Genomic DNA, 21,528 nt, shown 5'->3' with positions numbered 1-21,528 from the left:
TGGTTGAACAACATAAAAGGCAATAAATGTTTAAATTTGTGCAAAAGTTTATTTATTCAAAACATATAATATATCCATAGAATATGTAATATTATTGCTTTGTGGAAATAATAGCTCTCCTGAGCCGTATCCAGAATCTCATGTTACTCAAAGGGTCCCTGCTCCACTTCAGGTATGTGTTCCTTTTCAGATGCTTATGAAGACCAAACACTTTCTTAGTCTTCCTCTCTTCCACATCTTCCAGAATGATGATGATGATGTTGGCATTGCGTTCCATCATAAACCGGGACTGAGCCAATTCAAACTCAAAGCGACACCAGGCGCTATCAATGAAGTGTTGAGACACAACCACAATGACTTTACGGCTGCCCATTATTCCTTCATCGATAATGTTGGAGGCGATGGACTTCCCTGCTTGAAAGTCCCGCATGTGAAGGCAAAGATGAATAGGTGGAACACCGTTCTCCAGATTCTCCATCAGTTCATTCATGACCCAGGCTTCATCATAGCTGGAGAAAATCACAAATGCATCATAGGAACACTCTTGTTGTCCAGGTGATCTGTAGCCTCTCAGTAGAATACAGCAATACTGAAGATAAAACTGGAACCTATAAGCCAAGACTGATAACACGACTACTAATGTAACAAAACATACTGATAAAATGATTGCGAGTCTTTTCTTGTGCACACAGCTGTCAATGTCAAAGTCTGTTGCTCTAAAATCTGAGCTTGGTGAAAAAGATTTACAGAAAATATTTCCTGGTTGCTTCAAAATGTTCTGATTTTGGATAATCCAGAAAATAAAATCTGTCTGGGAACAGGAGCAATCGATGGGGTTGGAGGACAAATCAAACTCTGAAAGGCTTGTTGGCAGCTTTTGGAGAACATCAAGTGGGATGCTAGTAATGCTGTTTTTATCGACATAAAATGATGTTAATTGTTTCAGGTTTGAGTGGGTAAGAAAATCTATAGCCATTAAATTGTTTCCTCTGAGATTCAAATGTCTAAGGCTTTGAAGATTTTTAAAAGAGCTCGAGTGTACCTCTACCATACGACAGTATGACATGTCAAGGTGCTCTAGAACTGTGAGATTGTTAAATAAATATCTTACTACATCACCCTGAAAATTACTGCCAGCTATCTTGAGAACATTAAGACTGCTCAGTCCATAAAAGCAATATATGTTAGTAAAGATGATACTTGAATAAGAAACATCCAGATACCTCAAATACTTTAAGTTTGACAAAATTGAAAGGTGCCCCATACTTACAACCCTTGTATGATGGAAATCTAGAATTTCAAGGGAATCAAGTCCAACAAATGCTTCAAAAGAAAGACAGATTTGTGGATTCAAACTCAAATTTAGATACCTGATTTGAGGGGTGTTCAACAAAACTTCTGTGCAGCATGATGATAATGTAATTTGGTTTGAACTCAGATCCAGGTACTGAAGCTTAGGCATGTCTATAAAGGTTTCAACTTGGGTTGCAACGTTGCGTGTAAATACTACTTTTTCTAAAGGTATGAAGATGTGAAAGTAGTCTACCTGGCACAGTATCTAACTGATTTTGAATCAAGTAAAGCTCCTTAATTTTATTAAATGTCACATACGGAATACCACGAATTAGACCACCCTTCACAGCTATAATTGTGGCGTTAATCATACAGCGAAAGATATTAATTTGCCCACTAGGCCTTTCTTTTATGTAATAATATACCTCATGAAAATAAATAGAACAAAGGCCATCTAAATAGTCTGAATCTGGTGGGAAAATCTTATAATCATCCCTGTTATTTCCAAACATCAGCCTTTTGACATTAAGACCATATAGAGCTTTTAGACCAACACTGTGAGCTGCAAATGAAACAAAGGCAGATCGGACATCCAGCTGTCTGAGATAAACATCTTTGAAAGCTCCTGGTTCAATGTATAATAATGGATTCCTAGAGAGAATCAAAGTCATGTTTCTGCCAATCTTTCGCAACACAACTGTGTGATCAGTTTTGATGATGGATATATTATTGGCATGTAGATCAAGTAAACTGAACTCTTTAAAGGAGCTCATGAATGGAGGGAGAGACACGGACTGGATGTTATTTGTTCCAACTCTAAGTTCCTGTAGCTTGGTTAGGTTATTCATTTGAAGCGGTAAGGACGCAAGACCAACATCCACAAGATCTAGTCTCTGTAGATTATGTAAAGAATTCAAGCATCCAGGTCCAAAATATGTAACAGGGTTTCCAGTGAGAATCAAAGTAGTCAAATTCTTCACATTGTAGAAAGCATCATTTTCAATGTGCTTGATGTGGCATCTGAAAGTAAACACATATATTCAATATTATTTATAGAACACATTATACAACAACTGAGTTTTAGATAACAACATTGCTCACCTTGACAGATCAAGAACTCGCAGAAAAGACAAAACTGGGAATACAGTCTTCTGTAAGTGTTTCAAAACATTAAAACTGAAATCCAGAGTTTGAACAGATGAAGGAATACATGGTGGTATGGAGCTGAGGTTTCTTCCCATGCATGAGTAGTGCAGATTCTCTGTAATCTAAGGTTAATTGATTGCAATAAATGTTCAATTTTCACAACAGTAATAAAAAACAGTAATAAAGAACACAATTTTAAAATCAGATTTTAAAAACTTACTTTTGTGCATGATTCTCCAGCACCTATGAACAAATATATCATGAAAGCACTTAGAGTGAAGAAACTCATCTTGAGTGATCTCAACTGGTCATAAAAGTGTGAGCCAGCCTTGTTAGCGATCATTGAATATGAGGAACGAATGCCATGGTTTCGTTCCTCATATAGGTGAAAGGATGTCACGGAGAAGTACGCATTTCCTAATGTGGTAAATCTTGAATGAAGAAGTAACTTTCTGAATAGATTAATTGTAATTGACTCTGCAATTCGTAAAAGTTTAATAAGTACAATTTTATTTGTACATGTATTTGTATAGGCAAAACTTTAATTCAAAGCACTCTGGATCCTCTGAGCCTAGAAGGCCAGCAAGTACAGTACTGCAGAAGAATAGTTTTGAACAGTTTCCTGAACAGTTAAATGCTTTCCAAGGCCTCTCTTAGTGCAATACTCCTACTGTTTAGTGAAATATTTAATTAATTTACCTCTATTAAATGGACTGACAGTCTAACAAGGATTTAGTCTTCCCAGCCCCCAGCTCCGCCTTGGTCCTTGGATCCCCTGGCTCCACCTTGGGCCTCCGGTCCATTGCCTTCACCCAAGTTCTCCATCTCCCTGGCTCCACCCTGTACTGCACCGCCTAAGTCTCTGCTTTGTAAGTCTCTGCCGGTTCCGCCATGATTTCCCCCACCAGCTCCGCTGTGGTCCATTCCTCCAACTTCTCCTCCATGGACATCTCCACCTGGGAACAGAGTTATTCCCCTTCCATGGCCCTGGCCCTCCTTCCTGACATCACCCACCTGAACTGTTCCTTGTTGTTTTTCCTGTTCTATGTAGGTGTCAGCAGCCACGTTTCGGAAGGGGGTACTGTTGCGTAGTTGTATTTCTGTTCCCTTTGGTTCCTGTTTCATTAATTGTAATAGTTACTGATTTGTTCCTTGTTTTCTACCTGTGATTGTCTGTACTTATCATTGTTTAAGTTGGCTTGCATTGTTCTTGTGTTTTGTTTTGTTTTTCTTAATAAAAGACTGCTGCAGTCAGATCCTTGCCTTTTCTTGCCTTGATTAAACCAAACTTGACACAATGATTATGTGTACACATACTGCAAAACAGTTACTAGCAAATTAATTGTCCTCAGCATCCTCACATTTATTATTATTACCAATTCATGGCTGTTTTAAAACTGTTCAGCTGTTCAGCCACCAAATCAAACAGAAGGAAACTACAACTGACAGTCAGGACTGCTAAAAGAATTACTGGTGCCCTTTTGCCAAACCTCCAAGAATTTTACACCTCCAGAGTGAAAAAAAGGGCTATGAAAATCACTTTGGACCCCACACACCCAGCTCACTTTCTCTTTGAACTGTTGCCCTCTGGCCAGCGCTACAGAGCACTGAGCACCCGAATAGCCTGGCACAAGAACAGCTTTTTCCATCAGGCAAACTTCCACCCGAACAGTTAAAACTGCCAATAGGGTCTTTTAATTGTTCATACAGTGTGACTACAACATAAATATATTATAAACCTATTTATTATCTACCTCTGTACATCCCTTCTAATTTTCATTTGCACAAAATACACTTCCATTTTGCACAAAACTGTACATCTGTATCGCATATCTGTATATACTGTAATTCTGTCTATTGTGTATTTTCTATATTTTTTATTACTGTATTGTATTTTATTATCTTTAATTGTATTGCCTATTTATTATTTTGTTATATTCCTTTTTATTGCCTATATCTTCATGTATGTCAGTACTTCTTTTTTTCTACACTGAAAGATCCTGTTGCCAAGACAAATTCCTAGTGTGTAAACTTCGACTGACTTCTCCTGACTGTGGTTGATTTTTGTAGATTAGCTTAAAGCTCCCGCTAAGATAAAATAGTCCATTACAACAAGTTGAATGCTGAAATAACATCACAATATTAACTTATCAAGGGATCAAAGGATTTAATGATAGCTGTCATCAAGCTATTACAATACTGAGGACCTCTGAGGCCAACTTTACCATTGTGAGAAGCAAGGTGGCGCCATTTACCTATTCTAGTTGTGTTTGTATGATGAGAGAAAGTGAAAGGGACCAGGCAGTAATATACCAGTAGCTCCTCACTGCATAGCACGATATACAGGATCCAGATCCAGTTGGTGGAGACGGGTAGGTTTAGGAATATGTAAAGTGGGAGAAGTTGGATCCAGATCCAGGGGGTGGAGACGGGTAGGTTTAGAGATATGTAAAGTGGGAGGAGTTAGATCCAGATTCAGGGGGTGGAGATGGGTAGGTTTAGGTATATGTAAATTGGGAAGAGTTGGATCCAGATCCAGGGGGTGGAGATGGGTATGTTTAAGAATATGTAAAGTGGAAGGATCTGGATCCAACCTCGCCCCCTTAATCTCGTGTTCTGCAGTGAGGACCATCTCCGATAGACACTTGAAAGTAGCACCAGCAGGAGATCGGTTTCTGTTTCGCAAGCCTAAGGTATAGTCAAATATGCCTACTTAGTATATAGTTGGTGAAAAACAGTATGTGAGCCAAGTAGTATGTCCAAATTCATAGTATTAATAAAACAATAGGTGAAAAGTCCCCAGGTGACGTAATACTTCCTGTGAGATTCTGAAGTGTGCATCCACTGGACACTTTACTATCCAATAAGGCCACTGGAGAGGGTTTGTTAATGGCAGTGAAGTGATGCAACTGATGCTGTTGGTCACATGACAGTGACAACATGGCTGATGTTGTACATCCGGATTGCATTCATACGCACGTTCGTAGGCCTATATATATTAGAACACACTTTTTTTACACTCGCAAAGCAAGTTTCAAAATGTAGTATCTACTAGTAAAAGTATGCTATTTCGAATACAGAGAAAGTGTGACCATAGCTTTAATCGGATGAGCAGTGACTATTCAGAAATATTTGACCGCAAATGATCAATCAGAATCAAGTATTCAAGAGATCTGCATTATAAATTTAAAGTGCTCCTAGTATGGTAATTGAAAGGTTCCTAATTCTGTTTTGGATGTCTCTTACAACAGGTTTACATGCATCCAAGGTCAAAAAACACTTTCATTTTCTCATAATATTCATTGCATATCACCACATTGTTCAATGATTCTCAAACAACTGGATGGATGAATCAGTCTCTCTAAAGGCAGGAACACACCAAGCCGACGCCGACGAACTAGTGGTGACGAAAGCAGACTGCGGGGTTGGCTCGCGTCGGCAGCGCCTGGGTCCAAAGTTGCCCTGACACACCAAACCGACGCTCGACAGCCGACGGCCAAGTAGCACGTCCGTTCTGCTCCTGCGTAAGATGAAATGCCTTTCCATACCAGCAGGTGGCAGTAGCTGAACGGCCAATCAGAATGATCAGATGGCCCGACAAGCTCCGACGCTGAAAAAAAGCAGACGAGGACCAACTTCAGCCGACGGTGCGGAACACACTGGGGAAATTTAGTCGGCCGACGAACAAAAACTGCCAGACGGCCGACCGTCGGATTGGTGTGTTCCTGCCTTAAATCCCTCCTTTCCGAGAGCCGGCTCTGCTCTGATTGGCCAGATGGCCCAGTCTGTTTTGATTGGTCTACCACTTATAGTACAAATTGGAAACAAACGCCCATTACCATAACTGATTCAGCTCCGTATGCTTCCTAAAGCTCAGCGATTGTACACACTGTAAAGACAGTAACGGTGGCGTCGATTCGACCATATCAATCTGAGCGCAAGTCCAATGATGAAAAATTGGAAGAAATAGTTATTCAACCCGAGCCTCCATCGCAAGAACGATTTAAGCATAAGTTTCTCAGTGTTACACTACTCAGTTTGAGGTACATATGAGATGTAATTCCTCACCATCAGTATTAACAAGTGTATGTCCATCAACAAACCGATGTGTATATTTCTAATGTATTGCTGTGCACATGTGGTAACTTGATCATTAACTGTATCAATAATAGTGTTAACTTTAGCCCAGCACTAACGTGAATGACGGATTTAACGTCAAAGTTTGTAAAACAAATCTTGCTCCATCCTTTATCATTACTCAAAGTAGTAAGAATGACAGACAATCTGCATTAATGTACACAGTTTTAGGTAATAGTGGGCCACAGCTGATTAGCACAAGTATTTCACTAAGAGAGTTAGCCGGTTAGCCAGAGACATACACAGTATAGCTAAAACACAAAACTATGTATTTTAAACACTCTGTATAAAATACATCAATAATTAATCACACTTACAGTTTGTCATTCTGAGGAGCAAGTTGGTCCAAATAAAGCAAGTACTGTTCCATCTTTAACCACTGATTTTTTCATAGCCTCGCACTTTGGAAGTGAAAATAAACCGAATTTCCTTTCACAGCGCAGAGCACAGCGTCTTGTCGACATGTTATCCACACGAACGAGCTACACCGTTTGGTGTTTCAAGTTATCGCGCATGTCAGCCCAGAACGTAGGCGGCCATTATGCAAATATGTTAACTTGTGACGTGTGAACTTCGCGAAATGGGATTCGAACTAAAACGACTCGTTTAAGTGGTTCAGAGTCGACTCTTTCTTTTGAGAGACAATAACTTTATTTATGATGCACTTTCAGCTTTATAACTTTGCAGTCTGTTTACATTCACATACAGCTACATTACACACTGCATGAAAGGTAATTTTAAAAAATCCATAATAGGGGCACTTTAAAAACTCACAGTGCAGGACTGTTTCGGACATTTAGCACCTGGTTAAACTTTACATTGCTTGTGGTTATACGTATGCAGGTCAGAGACTGTTCCTGAGAGTGGCACAACGTTTTAGTGCACTCGCAGAATAATTAAGATTTAGGGAGGAATTTTCCTTTGATACATTGATTGTAATAAAAGATCCTGTGCAAAATCGATTTAAAATTCTTAACAAAGAAAAAAGTGACAAAGAACAAACTACATTAGTCAGGATGGAGGAAATTCAGCACATCATCACACAGTAAAATAGGAAACTTTCTGTTAACAAATTCACATATCACGTGTGGAGCTTGAATCTGTTTTACTGTAAAGCACATAGCATTTGACATAAATATGTTTACACTCTATTGTTGTACTTTTTCATGTTTGTTCCAAAAGGGAAGTTATTCATTACTGAAACCCATTGTTCCAGTATCTACAATGAATAATAACATCTTTGCCAAAAAATTGTTGAGTACATCATAAAATGCTTCTTTAAATGCATGGCTGAAAAATGAGGCACCAGTTTATTTATTAAAAATACACACAATGATTAAGTCAAAACTGTTACTAAAGCTGCTATAAAATTTATCATGAGTGGAAAGCTGTACTGACAAACTATTCGAAGGAGTACATAGGAATTATCCATTTTCTAAACAATTATTGCTTTGTGGCAATAATAGCTCTCCTGAGCCATGTCCAGAATCTCATGTTACTCAAAGGGTCCCTGCTCCACTTCAGGTATGTGTTCCTTTTCAGATGCTTATGAAGACCAAACACTTTCTTAGTCTTCCTCTCTTCCACATCTTCCAGAATGATGATGATGATGTTGGCATTGCGTTCCATCACAAACCGGGACTGAGCCAATTCAAACTCAAAGCGACACCAGGCGCTATCAATGAAGTGTTGAGACACAACCACAATGACTTTACGGCTGCCCATTATTCCTTCATCGATAATGTTGGAGGCGATGGACTTCCCTGCTTGAAAGTCCCGCATGTGAAGGCAAAGATGAATAGGTGGAACACCGTTCTCCAGATTCTCCATCAGTTCATTCATGACCCAGTCTTCATCATAGCTGGAGAAAATCACAAATGCGTCATAGGAACACTCTTGTTGTCCAGGTGATCTGTAGCCTCTCAGTAGAATACAGCAATACTGAAGATAAAACTGGAACCTATAAGCCAAGACTGATAACACGACTACTAATGTAACAAAACATACTGATAAAATGATTGCGAGTCTTTTCTTGTGCACACAGCTGTCAATGTCAAAGTCTGCTGCTCTAAAACCTGAGCTTAGTGAAAAAGATTTACAGAAAATATTTCCTGGTTGCTTTAAAATGTTCTGATTTTGGATAATCCACAAAATAAAATCTGTCTGAGAACAGGAGCAATCGATGGGGTTGGAGGACAAATCAAACTCTGAAAGGTTTGTTGGCAGCTTTTGGAGAACATCAAGTGGGATGCTAGTAATGCTGTTTTTATCAACATAAAATGATGTTAATTGTTTCAGGTTTGAGTGGGTAAGAAAATCTATAGCCATTAATTTGTTTCCTCTGAGATTCAAATGTCTAAGGCTTTGAAGATTTTTAAAAGAGCTCGAGTGTACCTCTACCATACGACAGTATGACATGTCAAGGTGCTCTAGAACTGTGAGATTGTTAAATAAATATCTTACTACATCACCCTGAAAATTATTGCCAGCTATCTTGAGAACATTAAGACCGCTCAGTCCATAAAAGCAATATTTGTTAGTGAAAGTGATACTTGAATAAGAAACATCCAGATATCTCAAATACTTTAAGTTTGACAAAATAGAAAGGTATCCCATATCTACAACCTTTGTATGGTGGAAATCTAGAATCTCAAGGGAATCAAGTCCATCAAATGCTCCTACATCAAGATCAATTTCTGCATTTAGACTTAAATTCAAATATCTGATTTGAGGGGTGCCAGATAAAAGTGTCGAGCAGCATCGTTTTAAAGTAATCCGGTTAGAGGTCAGATCCACATACTGAAGCTTAGGCATGTCTATGAAGGTTGCAGCACTAAAAAGTTCACTGTTGTGCGTAATTACTAGTTTTTCTAAAGTATAGAGATGTGAAAGTTGTTTACCTGGCAAAATAGATAAGTGATTGGAAATCAAGTAAAGTTCCTTGAGTTCATGAAAAAATACATACTCCATATCACCAATTACACCATCCTTCACAACCACAATTGTAGCATTAATCATACAGGGAAAGATAGAAATTAGTTCATCAGGCCTATCACTAATATAATAATATACTTCCTGGAAAAAAATAGAGCAAAGGCCATCTAAAATATTAGCATCTGAGTATTTAAATTTGAAATCTCCCCTGAACTTTCCAAATAACAATTTTTTGACATTAAGACCATATAGAGCTTTTAGACCAAATTTCTGAGCAGCAAATGAAACAAAGGCAGATCGGATATCCAGCTGTCTGAGATAAACATCTTTGAAAGCTCCTGGTTCAATGTATAATAATGGATTCCTAGAGAGAATCAAAGTCATGTTTCTGCCAATCTTTCGCAACACAACTGTGTGATCAGTTTTGATGATGGATATATTATTGGCATGTAGATCAAGTAAACTGAACTCTTTAAAGGAGCTCATGAATGGAGGGAGAGACACAGACTGGATGTTATTTGTTCCAACTCTAAGTTCCTGTAGCTTGGTTAGGTTATTCATTTGAAGCTGTAAGGATGCGAGACCAACATCCACAAGAACTAGTCTCCTTAGATTATGTAAAGAATTCAAGCATCCAGGTCCAAAATATGTAACAGGGTTTCCAGTGAGAATCAAAGTAGTCAAATTCTTCACATTGTAGAAAGCATCATTTTCAATGTGCTTGATGTGGCATCTGAAAGTAAACACATATATTCAATATTATTTATAGAACACATTATACAACAACTGAGTTTTAGATAACAACATTGCTCACCTTGACAGATCAAGAACTCTCAGAAAAGACAAAACTGGGAATACAGTCTTCTGTAAGTGTTTCAAAACATTAAAACTGAAATCCAGAGTTTGAACAGATGAAGGAATACTGGGTGGTATGGAGCTGAGGTTTCTTCCCATGCATGAGTAGTGCAGATTCTCTGTAATCTAAAGCAATATATATATATCAACAGTAATAAAAACAGTAATGAAAAACAGATTTAGATTCAGAAAACTTACTTCAGCGCATGATTCTCCAGCACCTATGGAAAAACATATCATGAAAGCACTTATAGTGAAGAAACTCATTTTTTGAGTGATCTTGACCGTCATAAAAATGTGAGTCAGCCTTAGTAGCAATCTTTGAATATGAGGAACGAATGCCATGGTTTTCAACAATGGGGAACTATGGCTGAAAGGATGTCACAGAGAAGTAGGCTTGGGCTTAATTTTGGTAAATCTTGAATGAAGAAGTACCTTTCTGAATAGATGAATTGCAATATATTGAATAGCCTCTACAATTCATGTAAAATGAATAAGGATGAATTTATGTGTACATTTATTTGTATAGGCAACACTTTAAATCACTCTGGATCATCTGAACCTGAAAAGCCAGCAGGTACAGCATCGCAGAAGAAAAGTTTTGAGATAAAAGGTGGCAGGACTAGAGCTGTGCAGCATAATCAGAGAGGTAAGGTCTGGTTTTACTGACGTTATAGAGCATGAATCTAGTTGAAGTAGTTGTTGAATACAGAGTACTATTTTTATATTACATTTTACAAGTTAGGTATTCAGTTATTAGATATTTTCTTACAATCATTGCATCACAGGAAAATTCCTTTGCTAAATCTTCATTATTTTCCAGGCTAGAAACACATTAAATTGAGACAGGTGCACTAAACAGTTGCACCACTTTCACGCAGTGCAAATACCTGCATCTTAACACAAGCAATTTAAATATTAACAGCTGCTAAATGTGTGAAACAATCCTGCATGGTGAGTTTTTAAATTTCTTTCTTTCCAGAGGCCAGCATATTTTTTAAAATTGCTGCAGTAGGAGTGCCATGTATTTAATAATTCACAATGGAGCAGGAGCGGGACAACTAACCACCACTTTCTACATGTACAATGACTTTGTTTTAGCAAGAATACTGCTGGTCTCTGAGTATCCATGTCCGTACCAGATGACATACCCAGACTACCACAATATTAATATAAAAAACAATGCTTGGAGGAACATTTCGTTCACCATTGGTCAACAAGGTAAGCAGCAGTCATAGCCAATGCCATCGCTAGCGGGGCCAAATTTGGTGATTATTTTAGGGGCCCCCTTTGGGGTGGCCATGCGATTTCAACCAAGAAAGATCCATAAAAACGACTAAAAACTCTTGTGTTATGCATGCCAGGCCACTAGTTGGCGATGTCACTTTGTAAAGAAACACTATGTGCCTATAGACTGAACTTATACACATGTAATATGCAAATTTGAGTTTTTGTTGTTTACACAGAGACAACTGTGGTATCATTATCAACCCGTTTTCAAAAACTTGCTTTTTCAGGCCCCCTAAATGCCGTTGTCATGTAAATGAACGGCCAAAGCGCATAAAAAGTTGAAAACTGTCAGGTAAATGGCCCCTAAGTTATATTTAGCAGTTTAAACGACAAAGAATAATAGTAAGATTCAAAACAATGCAAAACAGAGCTGCAGTCGTAACCCACTCAGCAGCACAGGCTGGAACCAGAACTTCCTGGTTCATTCATTAGTCATTAGTTACAGCTTCTTGTTTTTAGTCATTTATTCATTAGTCATTAGTTCCAGCTGCTTGTGTTTAGTCTTGCCACTGCATTTAGACGTTTTTGACCAGCAGGTGTCCTCATCGTCTTCACATTTATTATTACCATTTGATGACTGTTTTAAAACAACATCCTCCATGAAAAATGACTCTGGGTCTCAGAGACCCCACATAAATAAATCCTATGAACTTTCTGATTGGTTGGATCTGATACTGCAGTAAAATCAGCCACAAACAGAAGCAAGGTTACTATCCTTACCAGGATAACCATCACCTATTCCAACACTTGCTTCATGATAGAACAGCAGTTAAAGGGTTAGTTCACCCAAAAATGAAAATTCAGTGATTAATTACTCACCCTCATGTTGTTCCACGCCCGTAAGACCTTCGTTCACCTTCGGAACACAAATTAAGATATTTTTGATAAAATCTGATGGCTCAGCGAGGCCTGCATTGACAGCAAGATAATTAACACATTCAGATCCCCAGAAAGCTACTAAAGACATATTTAAAACAGTTCATGTGACTACAGTGGTTCAACCTTAATGTTATGAAGCGACGAGAATACTTTTTGTGCGGCAAAAAAACAAAATAACGACTTTATTCAACAATATCTAGTGATGGGCGATTTCAAAACACTGCTTCATGAAGCTTCGAAGCTTTATGAATCTTTTGTTTCGAATCAGTGGTTCGGCGCACCAAAATCATGTGATTTCAGTAAACTAGGCTTCGTTACGTCATAAGTGTTTCAAAATTTCAATAGTTCACGTGACTTTGGCAGTTTGATACACGCCACGAACCACTGATTCTAAACAAAAGATTTGTAAAGCTTTGAAGCTTCATGAAGCAGTGTTTTGAAATAAAGTGAAAGAAACTGAGCAGTGATATGAGACAATTGAAAGCAGCACCGGTATAGGACATTAAGACAGCTTCCTGTTTGGTGAACTCTGACCTGCCAATTTATGTAGTGCAGAGACATTTGACCAGCTGAGGATGGAAATTGACCTCTGAATTCAAAGAACACACAAACTTGAAGCTGTATAGTTTGCAGTTTTGCAAGGTCCAAAAGTAATTTCAAAGCCCGAAGCAAAGTGTGACCATGGCTTTACTTAGTGATTATTCAGAAATATTTGTCTGCTAATGACCAATCAGAATATGCAGTTTTTTGACCGCCCCAATTAAACGTGTTTCCAGCATGCAAACTAATAAAAAAAAATTAGCAAAGGAATTTTCCTATCGTGCAATGATTATAAGATTCTAAGAAAAGATCCTGTGCAATATCTATGGAAAACTCCCAACAAAAAATAAAATGACAAATACCAAACTATATTTGTTAATCAGGATGGAGGAAATTCAGCCATCATACATTTCTGCCATACAGTAAACTAGGTACTTTTCCGTTAACAAATTCACACATCACTGTGTGAAGCTTGAAACTGTTTTACCGTAAAGCACACTGTGTTTGACATAAATATGTTTACTCTCTGTTGTACTTTTTCATGTTGGTTTCAAAAGGGAAGTTATTCATTTCTGAAACCCAATGTTTACAGCATTTGCAACTAACAACGGCATCTTTGCCAAAAATGGTTGAATACAATATAAAATGCAATAATTCTTATTTAAATGCATGGCTGAAAAATGAGGCACCAGTTTACTTAATCAAAATATATACAATGATCGAGACAAAGCTGTTACTAATGCTGTTATAAAATTTTTATAAATTATGTTAGAAACAATCCATTTTCTAAACAATATTATTGCTTTGTGGAAATAATAGCTCTCCTGAGCCGTATCCAGAATCTCATGTTACTCAAAGGGTCCCTGCTCCACTTCAGGTATGTGTTCCTTTTCAGATGCTTATGAAGACCAAACACTTTCTTAGTCTTCCTCTCTTCCACATCTTCCAGAATGATGATGATGATGATGATGTTGGCATTGCGTTCCATCATAAACCGGGACTGAGCCAATTCAAACTCAAAGCGACACCAGGCGCTATCAATGAAGTGTTGAGACACAACCACAATGACTTTACGGCTGCCCATTATTCCTTCATCGATAATGTTGGAGGCGATGGACTTCCCTGCTTGAAAGTCCCGCATGTGAAGGCAAAGATGAATAGGTGGAACACCGTTCTCCAGATTCTCCATCAGTTCATTCATGACCCAAAGTCTGCTGCTCTAAAACCTGAGCTTAGTGAAAAAGATTTACAGAAAATATTTTCTGGTTGCTTCAAAATGTTCTGATTTTGGATAATCCACAAAATAAAAACTGTCTGGGAACAGGAGCAATCGATGGGGTTGGAGGACAAATCAAACTCTGAAAGGTTTGTTGGCAGCTTTTGGAGAACATCAAGTGGGATGCTAGTAATGCTGTTTTTATCAACATAAAATGATGTTAATTGTTTCAGGTTTGAGTGGGTAAGAAAATCTATAGTCATTAATTTGTTTCCTCTGAGATTCAAAAGTCTAAGCCTTTGAAGATTTTTAAAAGAGCTCGAGTGTACCTCTACCATACGACAGTATGACATGTCAAGGTGCTCTAGAACTGTGAGATTGTTAAATAAATATCTTACTACATCACCCTGAAAATTATTGCCAGCTATCTTGAGAACATTAAGACTGCTCAGTCCATAAAAGCAATATATGTTAGTAAAGATGATACTTGAATAAGAAACATCCAGATACCTCAAATACTTTAAGTTAGAGAAAACTGAAAGGTATCCGACACGTAAAACCTTTGTATGATGGAAATCTAGAATCTCAAGGGAATAAAGTCCAACAAATGCTCCTACATCAAGATCAATTTCTGCATTTAGACTTAAATTCAAATACCTGATTTGAGGGGTGCCAGATAAAAGTGTTGCACAGCATCGTTTTAATTTAATCTGGTTAGAGCTCAAATCCATATATTTAAGCTTAGGCATATCACTAAAGCCTTCATCACAAATTGGTTCAGTGTTGTGTGTAATTATTAGTTTTTCTAAAGTATGGAGATGTGACAGTTGTTTACCTGGCAAAGAACCCAAGTGATTGTGAATCAAGTAAAGCTCCTTGATTTCATGAAAAAGCACATGCTCCGTTTCATCAATTAAACCTCCCACTACTACTACCTTTGTGGCATTAATCATACAGCGAAAGCTAGAAATGAACTCAGGACTTTCCATAATGTAATAATATACCTCCTGAAAAGTAATGGAGCAAAAGACATCTAAAAAGTCAGTATCTGAGAACTGAAATCTGAAATCATCCCTGTACTTTCCAAACATCAGCCTTTTGACATTAAGACCATATAGAGCTTTAAGACCAAATTTCTGAGCAGCAAATGAAACAAAGGCAGATCGGATATCCAGCTGTCTGAGATAAACATCTTTGAAAGCTCCTGGTTCAATGTATAATAATGGATTCCTAGAGAGAATCAAAGTCATGTTTCTGCCAATCGTTCGCAACACAACTGTGTGATCAGTTTTGATGATGGATATATTATTGGCATGTAGATCAAGTAAACTGAAATCTTTAAAGGAGCTCATGAATGGAGGGAGAGACACGGACTGGATGTTATTTGTTCCAACTCTAAGTTCCTGCAGTTTGGTTAGGTTATTCATTTGAAGCTGTAAGGATGCGAGACCAACATCCACAAGAACTAGTCTCCTTAGATTATGTAAAGTATTCAAGCATCCAGGTCCAAAATATGTAATAGGGTTTCCAGTGAGAATCAAAGTAGTCAAATTCTTCACATTGTAGAAAGCATCATTTTCAATGTGCTTGATGTGGCATCTGAAAGTAAACACATATATTCAATATTATTTATAGAACACATTATACAACAACTGAGTTTTAGATAACAACATTGCTCACCTTGACAGATCAAGAACTCGCAGAAAAGACAAAACTGGGAATACAGTCTTCTGTAAGTGTTTTATAATATTAAAACTGAAATCCAGAGTTTGAACAGATGAAGGAATACATGGTGGTATGGAGCTGAGGTTTCTTCCCATGCATGAGTAGTGCAGATTATCAGTAATCTAAGGTTACAAAAATTAACAACAATAAAAACAGTAATGAAAAACAGATTTGCATTTAGAAAACTTACTTCAGTGCATGATTCTCCAGCATCTATGAAAAAACATATGAAAGCACTTATAGTGAAGAAACTCATCTTGCGTGCTCTCGAGATTTTCTCTAACTGTCATACATAAAAAAAAATGTATTGTTTGAGTTCATCTCATATGACAAACGAATGCAATGGGTTTAACATTTGGGAATTTTGTGCAAGAATACAATGTCAAAAGAAATAGTCCTGTGGTTATTCTGGTAAATCTTGAGTCATTTTTGGAATATCCCAAATGAATTAACAAAAAGAAACCATGTTTAAAAAGACCAATTGAAAAAAAAACAATGTTTTGTAAAGAAATAACCTCAGAGATACATAAATTATGAATTATTAATACTGGCACATACGGTTTAATCTCCAGTAACAATGATTCTAAACATACCAACATGGGAAACATGACTGGCTGCTCATCTGAAAAACTACTGACCCTAATCTGAAATTCAGATCCAACATAGCTGTAGAATGCGTGTTAATGGTGTGGATTAGTATACTTTAAAGGTACATTATGTAACTTTTGGCACTCTAGTGGTTAATTAACAGTGTCTTGGGGAATAACATTGTAGCCAGAGCTACTTCTCTCTATGTATATGACGAGTCACGCAGGTACTAGGCTACTCCACAGAGGTTGTCGTCCTGCCTGGTCTAAAACAGTCAGAATATAAACACTTATTATAGGCGCACCATAGAGATTCAGAATAAGACAAATACAGTTTGGAAGATGGATTCACGATGCACTCGCTCATTATATAAATTTTGAACATTTTGAACAAAAGAGTACATTTAAGAATTAAGAAAATATCCACACATGTAATCTTGCAATTAATTACTGACCAGTGATGTATATGAGCTGCCAGCAGATGGCCCTGCACACAAATGACAAGGTCAAATCTGCAATTATTGGCAACTTCAGTTAGAAACTTAAGTCACTCGGCTACAGTGATAACCCGACCAATAATTAATCTCTTTTAGTCTGATCTTCACATATACATACACACAAAAAGAAAAAAAAAAAAAAAGTAATTGAAGGTACAATTCCTTTGTGTGGGTGCTGAATATTCCTCTATTTCCCTCCCTTTTATTACAGATTTTTTGTTTTACCCCCCCCTCTAAATATTAAATCACCAATAAATTATCTTCCTCAGTGACATAAGTCTCCTTTTAACGTTAAATTCACTATATGCACTACATCAGTGGTTCTCAAACCTGTCCTGGAGGACCCCCAGCCCTGCACATTTTGTATGTCTCCCTATTTCTGACACCCATTTGAGGTCTTGCTGTCTCTACTAATGAGCACATGAGTTGAATCAGGTGTGATAGATGAGGGAGACGTACAAAATGTGCAGGGCTGGGGGTCCTCCAGGACAGGTTTGAGAACCACTGCACTACATACAGTAGACCTTGATGAATGCAAGAAGGTACTATTAAAATAAAAATAAAAACTGTATGAACCTGTTGATAGTCAACAACCTTTATTTATCCATATATGTGAGCCACTCAAAGATGGGGGAATAGACAAATGGGACAAGAATTGACCATTATAGAGGGTAATCAACATATGGATCAATGGCATTGTAACTTTCTTTAACCTCTAATCTATGAAGAGGCTTGTTGACAGTAAATTAAAAGACATAAGTAACAGGTGTAAACATTCATGTACAGAGAAGCAAAAAAAAAAAAAAAAAAAAAAAAAAAAAAAATTAAAACATTGATTAGTATGTAAGGAAACAAAAAGGGAGCAGGAGCCAAAACCTTATTTTTTCTATTATAGCTCAGCATACATTTCTACACGGCATGCAATAAGGCACCTAACTAACACAATGAATAAACCTATGCTACGTGATGAAGCAGAATTGTTATTCAATGGAAAAGAAAGAATAGTTCCGATACAATGTTCACTCCCATAAAAACAGTATTCCTTTCATTTCCCTTTCAATTACCCAGGCCTTATTAAAAAAATACATCCATTTGTAAAAGATTTTCTCCATACACAGAAATGTAAATAGAAAGCACAAACCCATGGATTAAGGTGAGAAGAAAAAAAACTATTTAAAAAAAAAAAAAAAAAAAAAAAGCAAGCTATATTTTGTATTTGCATTAAAGTATACACAATCTATTATTATTATTATTATTATTATTAAATGTTGATATTCTATACACTGCTGTCTGACTATCAATGGCCGAGAAAATCTTAAACTCACAGTCAGCCACTGGTAGCAGGGAGAAGCACTAAAGACATTTAGGGGAACACTTTGGCTGTACCAAGTTTGCTTTGTATAACAAAATCAGCTATTTAATTTAGTTGTCCGTTGAAAACTGGCACCATGAAAGGTGAACCAAGTTTCCCAAAAGAAAAATGTATATATTATCTGATTTTGTTGCGTTGACCCTTTATGAACAAGATCTGTTTTTCTCGACTCGATGTAGAAGATTCGATTTCTTGCCCCTCACCTTTGTGCTGCTCTCATGAGCAAACGTCAGGGAGTTAGTCAAGTTAATATGCTGTTAGGTTACAGACTCCATTGGTTTGCATCATAAGGGGTTTGATAATTAACACAGCCTTATATTTTGAAAGCTTGCTCAAAACTAGTGACATCCCCTGAAAGCACCATCCCACTTCACCGACAAGAGATGGATAAGACTAACTGGATCATCAAATATGCTCCATTTTCAGAAATCAGCACTACTTACCTATACATATCTATATAAAAAAAATTCAACATATATTTACACGATATCAGTTTCTCAACCCATTAATGATGCAGAGATGGTTAAAAGATACAGACTAGGGGAGTGAATCGTTGCATCTAGACTATTTGCTTAAATGTCTGCCACTCAACCGACTTGACCTAATACTCAATTTCAAGATTGTGCCAGGTTTCCATAAACTTCCAAAACCAGCTTAAAGCACAAGTCAGTGATGATGGAATCTCAATACGTTTTGTCTATGGTTTTAATCAAACACCAAGTTCCAGAATTACATATGTATCTAGTTATGAGCACATTACACAGGGGTTTTCAGTGTCAATCATACCAAATTGAAATTCAATCCTCTTTAAAAAGTCATAGGACTTGATTTTAGAACAAGTTCCCTTAGAGCAGGTCCACACCAACTTTCTGGATTTTTGTGCATCTTTTGCCAAACCCTTTAATATTACAAGCTGGCCTGAATCATGGGATGAATGGTAGCGCACCACTTGTGGTGGAAAGGAAAACAAGCTTATTGGTCAATATGAATTCTGTGATGCCTAGACAGAGAGGACGAATGATTGAAACCCTTTCCACACTGAGCACACCTATATGGTTTCTCACTCTGAAGGATTCTCTGTTTCAAGATGGTAGTGTGGGGGAATCCCTTTCCTGTCGCAATAGCGCTATAAGTCGACTTATCCTCCAAATGAACCCGTTGGTGTCTTGCGAGAGATGAGGGATGATTGAACCTCTTCCCACATTGAGCACAGGTGTAGGACTTTCCATCAGAATGAGTTCTCTGGTGCCTGGATAGCGACGACGAGTGATTGAAGCTCTTCTCACAATGGTTGCAGCTGTATGGCTTTTCACCTGTATGCATTCCCCTCTTCATTGTTGTATCGAAGGGGAAATCCTTATCACCCTGGGCATACATCTTGGCCTCCAGGTGGACCTTGTGGTGTCTTGACAAGGAAGAGGAATGGTTAAAACCCTTGTCGCACTGAGAACACCGGTAGGGCTTTCCACCCTGATGGACCAGCTGATGCTTCTTGAGGTGGCGTTTCCTGACAAAGCTCTTTCGACACTGGGTGCACTTGTAGGGCTTCTCCCCTGAGTGGATTCTCTGATGCTCTCTCAACGTGGCCGCCGCAGCAAAACACTTTCCACACTGGGTGCATCTGTGTGGCTTTTCACCAGCATGAGTCTTCTGGTGCTGTTTAAGATTGGAAGCCGTCGTAAAGCCTTTGCCGCACTGAAGACATGTAAACGGCTTGTCATGTGCATGCAGCTCTTGATGTTTCTTGAGATGGCGTCTGCGCACAAAGCTTTTTCGGCATTGGGTGCATTTGTAGGGTTTGTCATCCGAATGCATTTTCATGTGCTCCCGGAGAGTGATGGCAGCGGCGAAGCTCTTGCCACACTCTGAACATCTGTGCGGCTTTTCAGGTGAGTGCATCATCTGGTGCGGTTTCAAGTTGAATGCGTCAATAACTCCTTTACCAACCATCTCAAGACCAGTGGTGTAACTTTTCTCTTTCATGTGAATCCTCATGTGACTTCTTAGGCTGGCTTCAATAGCGAAGCTCTCACCACAGTGGACGCAAATGTAGGGGTGAGTGGCTTTGTGGATTTCGAAGTGTTCGTGCAGATCAGACATGCAGTCAAAAATCTCGCCACACTCACTGCATTGCAGGCCATGGGCTTCGTGGATGATAACGCCATTCTCTGACTCCACCGTAAGCTCCCCTCCATGGTCAGACTCCACCTTTACAATATGTTCTCCACCACCCATCTCCGTCTTTAACAGCACCTCACCGAGCAAATGCTCATTGCCTTTTATTTCCGCGCTGCTGAAATACTGATGATGATCGTGGTGTATTTCAGATTTAATATAGTCATGGTCCGTCTCTGTTACCACATCCACGCAGGTCACTGCCCCTAAATCACCATGAATGGCCTCCAGGTCAAGTCTTTTGTCTTCTTGAGTCATAATCTCAGTCTCCGCTCCATAATGCAAGTCACCGACTTGAGTATGGGCTATGACACACTCAGATCCCAATGTATCGAGACCTGGTGTGTCACAGTCAGTCTCTGACTCAGCCATCAGGACACACTCCAGCCTGACGACTTCCGTCTTCCCGGTTAAGTGAAACTTAGCGTTGCTCTACGAGCCCCGCTTTCTCGCAAAGAAACTTGAAGGGATGCCTGCCACAGGGCTCAGTCAGTTCTTGAGTCAGGAGCAGTCCTGCCTGCTGAAAGAAGGAACATTTTTAAACTCATCTGTATAATGATAAAGAAACATTTCTGCTGAAAATATTTAACTTTCATCTTGATTTTACTACTTGAGAAACCTTAGAAGTATAAAATAAGGCATGCAGAGACTAAAGTAGTTAATTATCTATAAAGTAAATTATCAAGAAATTAATTGATGCTATTTAATGTAACAAAGAAACAAACAGCTTTAACTAAATGGGGAATAGGCAAGGTTACATGTCTAGCCATAAACTTAAAAAAAAAAAAAAAAAAAAAAAGACAACAGAATAAGTTGATGCATAATCAAACAATCAACATCCTAAGGTAAACGGGTGTTGCATAGTTGAACAGAACTGGGAAC

General features: G+C 38.2%; 3 protein-coding genes, 1 long non-coding RNA gene and 1 pseudogene across 8 annotated transcripts in view; 1 reads left to right on the top strand and 4 right to left on the bottom strand.

The window, feature by feature from the left end:
* Positions 1–34: 34 nt before the first annotated feature.
* On the bottom strand, positions 35–4,292 carry LOC127525008 (toll-like receptor 4; annotated as a pseudogene). The gene is made up of 3 exons (XR_007933225.1): positions 2,660–4,292; positions 2,395–2,561; positions 35–2,313 (listed from the first exon to the last, which is right to left on the bottom strand). The product of XR_007933225.1 is annotated as a toll-like receptor 4 (transcript).
* LOC127525020 (uncharacterized) lies at positions 2,464–17,929 on the top strand. Its single transcript, XR_007933229.1, has 2 exons — positions 2,464–2,566; positions 16,143–17,929. It is a non-coding gene; the product is annotated as an uncharacterized LOC127525020 (long non-coding RNA).
* Positions 7,665–13,856, bottom strand: LOC127525007 (toll-like receptor 4). 3 transcript variants are annotated; one of them, XM_051917181.1, is made up of 4 exons: positions 12,475–13,856; positions 10,564–10,586; positions 10,325–10,491; positions 7,665–10,243 (listed from the first exon to the last, which is right to left on the bottom strand). In XM_051917181.1, the coding sequence occupies exons 1-4, from the start codon at positions 12,620–12,622 to the stop codon at positions 8,020–8,022; spliced, it is 2,562 nt and encodes an 853-aa protein (XP_051773141.1). In that variant the 5' UTR covers positions 12,623–13,856; the 3' UTR covers positions 7,665–8,019. The 3 variants fall into 3 exon arrangements, with proteins under 3 accessions (XP_051773141.1, XP_051773142.1, XP_051773143.1); XM_051917182.1 differs by having other exon boundaries at positions 10,564–12,606; XM_051917183.1 differs by lacking the exons at positions 10,564–10,586; positions 12,475–13,856 and having other exon boundaries at positions 10,325–10,494.
* On the bottom strand, positions 14,131–15,917 carry LOC127525012 (toll-like receptor 4). The gene has a single exon (XM_051917189.1). The coding sequence runs from the start codon at positions 15,715–15,717 to the stop codon at positions 14,272–14,274; it is 1,446 nt and encodes a 481-aa protein (XP_051773149.1). The 5' UTR covers positions 15,718–15,917; the 3' UTR covers positions 14,131–14,271.
* The window catches only part of stox1 (storkhead box 1), a 26,932-nt gene continuing 23,082 nt past the window's right edge, over positions 17,679–21,528 (bottom strand). The window contains exon 5 of one of the 2 annotated variants that reach the window (XM_051917178.1): positions 17,679–21,166. The gene's annotated coding sequence lies outside the window, so the exon portion shown is untranslated. The remainder of the gene's footprint in view (positions 21,167–21,528) is intronic. The other variant, XM_051917179.1, reaches the window with a different exon arrangement.

Source organism: Ctenopharyngodon idella, chromosome 13 (assembly GCF_019924925.1).
Source record: "Ctenopharyngodon idella isolate HZGC_01 chromosome 13, HZGC01, whole genome shotgun sequence".
Lineage (NCBI taxonomy): Eukaryota > Metazoa > Chordata > Actinopteri > Cypriniformes > Xenocyprididae > Ctenopharyngodon > Ctenopharyngodon idella.
This window is presented reverse-complemented; position numbering and strand designations above follow the sequence as displayed.